Raw genomic sequence first — 10,734 nt, forward strand, 5'->3', positions numbered from 1 at the left:
GATACCTCCTTAATATTTACAATTGAGGTCAGAAGCGAGAAGGTGTCATAATGTGGACGTAAGTGGGATTTGAGGGTCCTATCTCTAAAAGCACACACACACGTTGTGTATGATGTTAAGGATGGCCGGTAATTGAATAATGACACTAACATCTATGATGGATGAGCTGCCATTGTGCTCACTTCTCTCCCTCCATCACTGTCATCATCCTTTCAGTGCACAAACCAAACTGAATGACCCCCCCCCCCTCATTTCCATCCCTCACCCTACTTTTAAAAAGCAAGTCAGAAGTTTTTTTTTTTTTACACTAATGTGTCGTACGTGCCCCTACAAGCCTAAACATGGTATTCTCATTAATATTGTGTTTGGGAAATATGGATTAATCAGAAAAAGCATCCACTTCTATCCGTCATGGAGATCTCAACACTTGAGTGGGTTTGTCCAGCTTGAACCTTCAGCTTTTGACCACAAGAGGGTGCTGTAACACCAGATTACCAATGAAAGAGACTTTTTACACACTAATTTAGGACGCTGGTGTTTTTCACTTTTTTCCCTTTACTAAACAAAGTAATCCTAGTCAAGATATACAAGTTCTGGTTCAGAATCCAAATCATGATTTAAAAAAAAAAAGTAGTTCAAGCAAGAGTGGAACAGAAGAGTGAGTGAGTCTCTCCAGTGGTCCTGTTGTAACTGGTGCAAAACAGTGCTCTTGTGCAATGATTGGTAGCCATTTTCCACAACCTCAGATGTTGCTGAAATTGGTGAGTTTACGGAATCTAACAAAAAAAGTGGGCCAGCAGGGACTGACAACATGGATCTTTTTTTTTTCTTTCACCTGGAGATTTCTCAATTTGCCATTGGTGAGCTATTTTACAACAAAGCGTCCTGTTCCCTTTATGGCCTTCAACGCCTGACTAACGCTTCCCGTCAATATCCCGACAAAGGCGTGCCGGTATCCTCTCGTACGTACATTGATAAGTAAACATATGACGACTACGATTAATTGCACTCAACTAAAACAAATAATAAATACACTATAAATAATAGAAGTGCTTACGTCAGCTAAAGTTCTACTCAAACATGAATGTAAACGATAAGTAACAACGCAATTTACACACGATATTCAAGCGACAATGGAATGAAATGTTTCAAAATCAGTGTGCGAGACAGTAAGTGACTTACAGCAACAAGTAACTCTAACATTTTAAAGTGTTAAACTAATCAATATCTTCATCTGATTAGTTATAAAAGTGAACCTCTTAGTATGTGTTAAGGTATTCAAATGAGCAATAACGTGAATTAGTAAGCGTACCACAACTCAGTCTCTGTCAGTGAACATTCCGTCAATGTGAGGAATGTAAGCAGGTTTTGAGTGTTCCAGCTGTCAGTCAATTTGACAAAATGTGTGCTGTGGCGCTGTTCCTGTGTCCCATTCCGCATTTGCAAAGAGGTCATTTCAGGTCACTGTATGCCACGCCTCCACCACTTTCTCAGGATGCTCCACGGTGTCCTTCCAATGCTCCACCGCTTCCTGAGTCAGGCCGTCCAGTCCCAGATGGACCTGCGCGATCGGCAACGACTCAAGTGTTTTTGATTGAAAAACACAAACCTGTCAATAAGTGTATGACTGACCTGTCCGATACAATTCTTTCTCTTGATCGAGCAGCAGCTGAAGAGTTTGATTGACAGCGTGCATGCAGCAGCATCCAGGGCATCCAGGTCCAAATAAAAGGTGTCGTTCCACTGACACTGCCCCCTAGTGGCCTTGAGCGCTCGTGTTTTCTTCTTGGTCAAAGGCCCAGCAGTCCCATACATCTCCAAAGTCACAGTGTACGCTGTGGAAGAAATTATCATCATCATATCGGTGATTTTCGTGGAATATAAAAATAATCTTGCAAGTTACCCGGTAAGAGGGGAGAAGAGCCGGTAGGAAGGTTTTGGGCGGCGAGGACTCGGACTTGCATTCGTCTGCAAACGGGCTGGAAGCAGGTTGCCAGATGCAGCTCGCATCCTCGTCCCTGGAAAACAATGACTGCAATCTTGACTTCACTTAAACATATATAAATCTTGGATTAAAACCAAATTCAAACCAGATCTGATCCAGACTGGTCATAATGTAAACAGGACAGGAGACAGGTTTGATCATTTGAGGTGCATAAGCGATTTGAAGCCTTGGTGGAGGTCTTCTACTCTTGTTTTGACTTTCTGGGTCACTTTTGTAAGAAGCAGTCCTCTTGCATTGTCCGAGCCATCGCAAGTAGATAACTGCAGTGATTGAAAGAAATTGGACCTTTTGTGTGTGTGTTGAAGAATGGGGCCAGATGGGGAGAAGAAAAAAAAAACTCTTTGTCCGAGTAGATGATTGTCAGAGTGCACAAGCAAATCACGTTTTACCTCCACTCGCTATAAATTGACCCATTTACGGTAGCAACCCAAAAAAAATACTCAAGTGCTCTGTTTGAAGTTGGAATAACAACAAACCTTCTCGTCGCAATACGGGATGGTGACGTCGCACAATTATTAACAACCAGTAAATCCGGAATGTTCCTTCTCATGATTAAAGAACCAGGAAGAAGTGTTTAGCTGCAACAGCTGCACAGCGAGTCGGACGGCATTTTACCACAGCCCAGGATGAAACTGGTTTACGAGAACGAGCCATCATCGGTGATGATTAAGTAACACGCTGTGCAAACATTCGGCCGCAATAGTCTGCCTGTAACCTGGCGCATACAATAAATTGTAGTAGACAATAAGAATCTTATTTAGCAATGTAAAATGGGATTCGCCGGGTTGTGTTTTAGCAATCTAGATTCGATCTGGATTCAACTTGATTGATGAACTAACCAAAATACCTCACGTTGAAATTTCAACATTTGGTTGCATTTAAAGAAGTTTGCCACGTTGTGTTTACACTGCGGCAAAATCAAATAAGGATCAAATCTGGATTCAATTTGGTTTCACCCTGTGCATTTCCCCTGATTGTGATTTTTCCCTATTTTCGCTCTGTCTATACTCACGGGCGACTTGCACGGGAGTTTTAGAGGCAGACGATGCTCGGTCTCCTGCGGGCCGAGCGATCGGAGCGACAGGACGCACTCGGCCATCGTGCGCTTTTTCCCTCCTTGCTTTTGGAGCTTCAGCAGTAGGGCGCTGCAGCGGAGGCTCTGGAGGCTCAGCGCAAACACAAACGTCTCCATGAAGGATGTGTCCTGTGTGGCCACAAAAAAGTAAAGATGAGGGAAAAAGGTCATGCAGTGGCGTAACAATAGCTGCAACAGCTGAGTGCACATCGTGGTTTAGCTGAGTAAACATCTTGCGGGGAAAGCTACTGGAATTTCTAAAATAAATATTTTTACCAGTAGAGGGTCACAAAAAAGTGTGTGACAGAAGTGCTATTTAAAAAAAAAAAAAAATCTCTGCCTGTGTAAAAACTTATTGCAAGCCAATGAAAAACTTGAAGAAAGGCTTTACTGGAAAAAGCGAAATAGTGAATCAAACAAAATCCTTTTACTAGCGAGGACATAACATCCGCAAATCTAGCAAAACATCCCTGAAATGTCCAAATATTTCCCGTACCTGAGAGTATTGCTTGACGGAGGTCTGGAATTTGACCGGTTTTGGAAGTGTGATGACACCTTTGATTTGGATCTTTGGCTTTTTTGCGTCATTGGCTGTCAGGTTGAGTTGTGAACACTGATAAGGAGAAAACAGGCTGGAGTTATTGAGCTATTTTTGCAATCGGGGCATTGCCCCACCAGAAATGGAAGTGTTTGAACTATTATCTAAAGGCCTTTTTATTGGAGTCATTTTGTAACTTCCTGTTTCTGCAACAACTTTCATTTTTTAGCTGGCTCCTCCACTAGTTCCGTTTGCAGATTTCAGGTAAGGCCACATCGTGTGTCATTGTGAGTGGCAACACAGAGGGTTCATTGAAGGGGGCGCACAAAGGACGCCATTGTCCCGGTGAGGACCCAAAGAACGAAACCGTACCTGGACCAGAGTGATCCAAACCTGCTCCATCTCCTCCTGGTAGCTCAGTCGTACACACAAGCTCCCCAGGTCGTCACCAAACAGTGAGAAAGATTCTGCAAGGCAACGAGAGGGGAGGGGGGGGGGGGGGAAGTATTTCTCATAAAAGTTGCCTAGCAACATAGTTAGGCCCCAGAATAGAGTCAAGAACTAAAGAGGCACATGGATTCCCAAAAAAATGACAAAAGTGGCTCAATAAGATCAATACAACACCTGTGCTACGATTAATCGAGTCCGTGGTGAAGGTCGGAGTGCTGAGGACACTGGACATGGAATTATAACTCTGTAGGATACACAAATGTAAAAAAAAAAAATTTTATGTGATATAATAATATAAATAAGTGTGTGTGATGGTTGAGATTTGAGGGAGAGCAATCTGACCTTCATTTGAGGACTGTGAAAACTGTTGAGCTCAGACATGGACTGACTTAGCCGCTCACCAGCATCTGCTTTAGACGCATCAGGGGTCACCAGCTCAGCTTTCCTCTGAGCGTAAGCGCAACGGGCCGGACCTTGAGCACAAAGAGCAGCGAAGGAGGTCAGCGTGCCGACCCGGCGACCTCATGAAGAGAAAGTAAATGTCCAATTCTAGTCCAAACAGGACATCCTGCTCGCACCAATGAGTCCACGCCTCAATGACTTCTGAGCATATTTTAATGAATTCAGACCCATGAGGCCTTTGTTGGATTATCAAGATCCAATTTTTGGGTATAATAGATAAAAAAAAATCTTCAGTTTGACTAATTTCTCTGTCTATCTTTTTTTAATCTAATTCTATTTTGATTTTACGTACCTGGCATTCCATAGTCGAGGTTAGGAAAAGTGGAAGCTCCGGGCTGCACGTAGGATGCCTTCAAGGTGGGCAGGACGAACGGGACTTCCCTGCCACCAGGGGGCATCTTGGACAGGAGGTAGTCTTCTTGAACCCCCCATTGTTTGGAGGTCACGGGTAGCTGCACGGGAATGTCTTTGAGAGATAAAGCAGTTCTCAATTATTTCCTTTTTTGTTTTGTGTATTAGGGGCAAGTGAGGACGTGCCCCACGCCATATAAAATGTCCTACTGAGTGGCTTCTGCCTAGCAACAAGACAAATGTGATGTGGCTAGCGAAATAAATGTGTTTTAAAAAAAAAAATTATTTGTATCAGGGGCAAGCAGCAAAGTGCCCTTCCACAATCAGCCTCTGTGACGTTTTCTTTGTGTTCTATAAATTGTGAGATCAAAAGTAAAAGTCAGGCAAAAATAGATCAACCCACGCCTCCTCGCAGACGGCTTATTACCGCATTGTTTGATGGTGCATTCCCTAACGCACCCTGAACCAGAATCAACCACAAAAAAAATTCCGTAATACATAAAAAATGTTCAGTGGCGCCCTCTATCGTGAAGTTCACAATCACCACCCTGTTAGATTTCACTTTACCTTCAGTCTCCTCTGGCTCTGTCTCCTTCCCTTGCTTTTTACTGAACCTCTTGCAGCAGTTTTTGATGCACTCCATGCCTGAAACAAGTCAACAAAAAGTTTGCACTACTATTAACTTCTGAGCAATATGCCAAATTTACATGTTGAACACAAAAACAAACCTCCAAAAACTGATTTCCATTCCCTAAATCAATCATAATAAAAAGTAACACTTTAAATATGCAACTGTTCGAATCGGTTCGGCTTAAGCAAATCCGATTCGATTCGGGAGAGTTATAGCTTTTGTCAGGTTTCTTGAAAAAGGAAAAAAAAGTCTCCAAAACTTAAACTATCCAAGTGACTTAAACTCAAAGAAACAACAAATATCAACAATTTAAATCCTTATGTACATCTCTCATAAAAGGTGATTCGATATGGCTCTTAATTTATGAGTTTGATACGATTCAACTATTTAATTGGGTTTGGCAAATCACAGCAAAAGTTTTTAGCAGGTTCAAAACTAATCAAACATTAAGTATCAATACAGTTCACAAAAAAAGTTAAAGATAAAAGTCAAGTCTTACCCGGATTGTGTGTTCTTTCATTGAAGAAAAGGTTTTTGTTTTTTTTGAGGGGCTCTGATGCACCTCCAAACCTGTCGAGTCAACACAAGAATGACGAGAAATGCCAGCCGACTCACGATTAGGCTCCTCCTCCTTCTTCTCTTCCTCACTAAACCTTCCTCCTCCCTCCATCCTGCCTCCTTCCCTTACGAGCATCTTTTTAATCTGTTCACGGGAAAAGTTATTTGAAACCCTGCTCACATTTTTTTTACTTATTTCTGTTTCCTCTACATTGATGTTATCACGCAGTATTGGAAAAAGGAATTAAAGTAAAAAGGCGCCGCGGTGGTTTCAGTGGCCGGCTCATACGGACGTTTATTGTAATCAATAATTCATATTTGATGATACACAATAAAGGTCTTGTTCACAGCTGATCTGAAGTGAAAAAGACGCAGTGCTGAGAATACAACGTTTGCGGTGCTTCGAAGAAGAGGATGGCAGAAATTGTACACCGGACGCATCCCGCTAGAGCGTCCATCTTGCCGCCTTAAGAGCCCATTAAGGCGGGGCGGGGCGCGTTCCGTCAGGCTGCTTCCCGACCGTGACGCCGCATCAGAAGGGGTGCTCCGACACAAAGATGGTCAGTCGGATGATGGAGCTGCCGCGGAAGTTGATGACGTTGTTGACCGTCACCATCTCCAGATCCAGGACCAGCTCTCGCGGGCCCTTGATGGGCCGTGACAGCACCAGCGTGGCGCTCATGTTGCTGGTTTGCTATTCAACACAAACCAAAGTTGGATTAAAAAATCTAATTTGCAAAGTATCACATGCATATCTAACTAAATATTTGCAGTTTCTAGAATCTTTTTGTATTTGGGTGAAAAATGTGTCATTGTGGCAAAACTGTAAATTTGAGAAATGATAAAAATAATACCAATGATGGTATGGATTTTTAAAAATATGTTAAAGTTGGAGAGATACGAATTAGATGAACTACGTGTAAAAAAAAATGGCCATAAAAAAGTAGCCAAACAGTGAAGCTTTGGCACCACCTGCTGGTAGTTTTCTGTAGCGCAATTTTTTTTTTTTTTTTAAAGGACATGGGAATTTGCTGCGTATTCCTCACCCTCATGTAGAACTCTTGTCCCTCATTTCCCGACTTGATCTGGAAGATGTAGAAGGCGCCCGGGTAGCGCGTGGTGGCCTGCATCTGGAAAATATCGGCAGGCACGCTACGTCCGGACGACAGGTCCATGTGTCGGTACAGGATGGTGAAAGGCTGGTCCCTGCACGCAGGGTTGCCCGCCGTGCACATGCACTGACTGGACACACCACAGAGGAGAGTGTGAAGGCCACGCCGCGTTACTTTAAGACCCGCCGCGCCGCACTCACTTGTCGCCCACTTCAACGTAAGGAGGCGGACACTGTAAAGGAGCCAGGCATGTGTGGCCTCCCTGGAAATTGAAACAGACTCGTTCTGTTGTACAGGTGTTGTTACCACTCTCACATTCATTGATATCTTCAAAATCAAGCACACGACAACACCACTCGGGGTCAGTTCAAACATCAGAGCGGCTTGTGTGTTTTTTTTTGGAGATTTTTGGACGCTACCTTCGCAGCTCCGGCCGTCCTCGTAGACGTAGTAGCCGGGCGGGCAGATGCAGTTGAAGGAGCCCGCCGTGTTCAAGCATCGGTGCTGGCACAGGAACTCGGAGAAGCTGCACTCGTCCACATCTGCGGGAAGTTACAAAAATAATTTAATTTAATTCATTTTTTTACTATGCATTTGGACTTACCGTTACAGGAAGTTCCGTCGGCCGCTAGCTCAAAGCCTTCTTCGCAATTACACATAAAAGAGCCGTGGTTGTTGAGGCAGCCATGACTGCATGGCTCATCCGCACACTCGTCCACATCTAACACACACAAACACAGTTTATGCAACGATTCCAGGAACTCTCCTTTATCTGGAGATGTTTCCAAACAGATGATGTGCATTTGCACGTCGTTAAAGTTGCGCAAGAATCTCTGGAGACCTCCAGGAAACATCACAATCTTTGGCTTTATGTGTGAATGGGATTAAAATATATATATTTTTTAAAAGGTATCATAAAATATCACATGTGGGCTCAGTCGCTGGTTACAAGGAATTACGTGATGTCAGCGGACGCACCTTGGCAGCTGCGGCTGTCCGGGTTGAGGACGAAGCCCGGGTTACACGAGCAAGAATACGAGCCTGGCACGTTGGCACACAGTTGTTGGCAGTAACCGTAGCGACATTCGTCAATATCTGTAAAAAACACAGTAAGGACACGTGGTGTGAATGAATCATCCTGTTGTTTCAAACTGTAATCATGAAGTTGGCAAGAAATCAGATTTTTCATTAAGTAACCACAAGAGGGCGCCGTTTCCCTTTTTTAAACGGATCTTGGAGGTTTAGCACTGTTTTTTTTTCTTTTTCAATTCTGGCAGCTTGAAAAAATGTCATCCTGATGGACCTTCTCTGAGCTATGAAGAGCAACTCACCCTGACACTGGCCCCCAATGAGCCAGAAGCCTTCAGTGCAGGAGCAAGTGTAGCCCCCCGCTGTGTTGATGCACACCTGGGTGGGGTTGCAGTGGTGGGAGTTGCTCTCGCATTCGTCAATGTCTAAAAGAACAAGACAAAACACAAATTGGAGTAAATAGTAGTAGTAGTAGTACTCAATATGGCGTAAAAGGGATGCACTGACCAGCAGAGGGCAGCATTTCGTGCCTGATGAAAGGCTTGAATTTTTATAGCAAACAAATTAAACCCCTTAAAGATATTAAAAATAGATAATTAGTGTTGTGCATGATGATTTTTCTGTAGACTGTGTGAAAGCTTTCTTCCAAGTAACCCCAGAAATATCCCAGCCCCCCCACCTCCACACACACACACACCCTCCGGCCTTTGTTTCAACAACATTCCAGGTCGGAGCTGTCAGCTATCAAGTCCCATATTGTTTTTCCTCCGCATTAACAGATCGCTCCGATTACGCGCACAATTCCTGCGACTTCCTTAAGAGGCAATGACAAAAATCTACCGGGCCGGAGGGAAGCGAAGGGAGGGGTCAGAGAGGGCTTCTTGTTTGCTCAGGCGGCTTGGCCCGGCGATAAGCGGGACCCCGTGCTGCCCTTCAGGAGTCGAGAAGAATTACAGGAGTAGCTATAAGACGTGATGTACAAACATACGTTCACCACAGCTAATATTAAGTCATTACAACTTTTAAGTTGAAGCCCTGAAATAAAAGTGGAGGAATTTCTGGCAAGTACTGGCTGTGACTGTCCGAATCCAACAATCTCCCTTATTTTCTTCACATCCACATTAACACGATAACGAGCCACTAAAATTCCACCGCCGCTCCCGTCAAAGCCGCATTTGTTCGACGTCCAGACAGGAAATCTGTAGGTGGCGTCATGACATCATAACACACCGGCGGCGGGGCGGTGGCAATGTTGATTGGCTCATTACACACAAGCGGGCCTGTTCTATACAAATACGGCAACATGACTTCATGTTTGAGGCTGGCACGCCGTCACAAGGGGTGCTTTTTAGTGACATGTTAAAAGACACACCTGGACTCCCTGAATTACATCCAACAAAAACAGCGCAGTTGTCTAAATAAGGAATCGGTGTAACAAAGTTTGCAACACTTCACATTCAAACAAAACCACTCACCATTACAGGTTCCGTCATCCGCCAGCGAGTAGCCCAGGATGCACGGCACCGGGAAGCCCAGCTGCGGGTAGCTGGGTTCGGCCTGCCTCGGGGGGGCCGGCACGTAGGTGTCCGGCTGGCCGCCGGTTGTCCCGGTTCCGGCGTCACCCGCGGCGCCTGCACCCCCACGCCCCGGGTACACGGGGTCGGGTTGCTGCCGCGGGGTGTCGGGCCCAAAGGGCTGGCTGTAGAGGCCGTGGGGCAGGCACAGGTAACCCCCGTTCTGGTTGACGCAATTCATGTCCCCCCTGCAGGGGTCCGGAAGACTCCGACACTCATCCACATCTGCGAGAAGGACACATTGATCAGTTTTAACTTATTTGTGGACTTGTTTTACTGCTGCTTCTCCTTCATTTGATGTTTGCAGGAACACTTACCCATGCACCGTCTTGACCTGCGGTCATATCGGAAGCCAGTTGTGCACGTCTGTGTGGACATAATTGGAGTTATGTGATTTTTGCAATCCATGTATTACTTTAAGTTGCACAAAACTCACAACACGTCTGAGCTCTTATATAATTCTTTATATTAAGCTCTAATGAATGAAAAGTAGATTAAAAAGTAGCTTTGGAGAAAATGCCTTGTTGAGTGACGTTCTTCAAAGTTCTTACCTGGCTGTGTGCTGACTGCATACAAAGCAAAATGAATAGCAGCGCTGCCACCATCCTACAAGAGAAGAGAAATCCAATTTAGTTTACTTTTAGGATGCATTGCGCAAATATCTATTAATCTAAAAAAAACAAAAAAATGCTAACCTTGTAGAGGAGCAAAGCGTGAAGCCACGTATGTCACCGAGTGCGTTTCTCATTTCCTCCCAAGCTTCCCTTCACTTCGACGACCCTTAAAACGTTGACCCCCCTCAGTCAGCTAAGACCACTGCCCCCCCTCCCCAAAGTGGACCGAGTCGCTACTAATGTCGCCACTTCTTTTAAAAAAAAAAAAAAAGTTGATTTTGCTCTGCCTCCCGCCCCCTGCTTTAGTCCACAGCTGGTTCCCATCAGACCAGAAA

General features: G+C 44.6%; 2 protein-coding genes across 2 annotated transcripts; both read right to left on the reverse strand.

Annotated features, from left to right (window-relative positions):
- Positions 1-522: 522 nt before the first annotated feature.
- LOC125981034 (tandem C2 domains nuclear protein) lies at positions 523-6,189 on the reverse strand. The gene is made up of 11 exons (XM_049740851.2): positions 6,012-6,189; positions 5,449-5,526; positions 4,823-4,996; positions 4,411-4,541; positions 4,243-4,312; positions 3,991-4,085; positions 3,577-3,693; positions 3,018-3,209; positions 1,904-2,018; positions 1,633-1,835; positions 523-1,561 (listed from the first exon to the last, which is right to left on the reverse strand). Exons 2-11 carry the CDS (start codon positions 5,522-5,524, stop codon positions 1,457-1,459), a joined length of 1,278 nt encoding a protein of 425 aa, XP_049596808.1. The 5' UTR covers positions 5,525-5,526; positions 6,012-6,189; the 3' UTR covers positions 523-1,456.
- Positions 6,190-6,336: 147 nt separating this feature from the next.
- On the reverse strand, positions 6,337-10,676 carry fbln5 (fibulin 5). The gene is made up of 11 exons (XM_049740834.2): positions 10,481-10,676; positions 10,337-10,391; positions 10,103-10,151; positions 9,687-10,010; positions 8,514-8,636; positions 8,161-8,277; positions 7,787-7,903; positions 7,602-7,724; positions 7,383-7,509; positions 7,117-7,312; positions 6,337-6,764 (listed from the first exon to the last, which is right to left on the reverse strand). Exons 1-11 carry the CDS (start codon positions 10,531-10,533, stop codon positions 6,603-6,605), a joined length of 1,446 nt encoding a protein of 481 aa, XP_049596791.1. The 5' UTR covers positions 10,534-10,676; the 3' UTR covers positions 6,337-6,602.
- Between the last annotated feature and the right edge of the window lie 58 nt (positions 10,677-10,734).

Source organism: Syngnathus scovelli, chromosome 14, assembly GCF_024217435.2.
Source record: "Syngnathus scovelli strain Florida chromosome 14, RoL_Ssco_1.2, whole genome shotgun sequence".
NCBI lineage: Eukaryota > Metazoa > Chordata > Actinopteri > Syngnathiformes > Syngnathidae > Syngnathus > Syngnathus scovelli.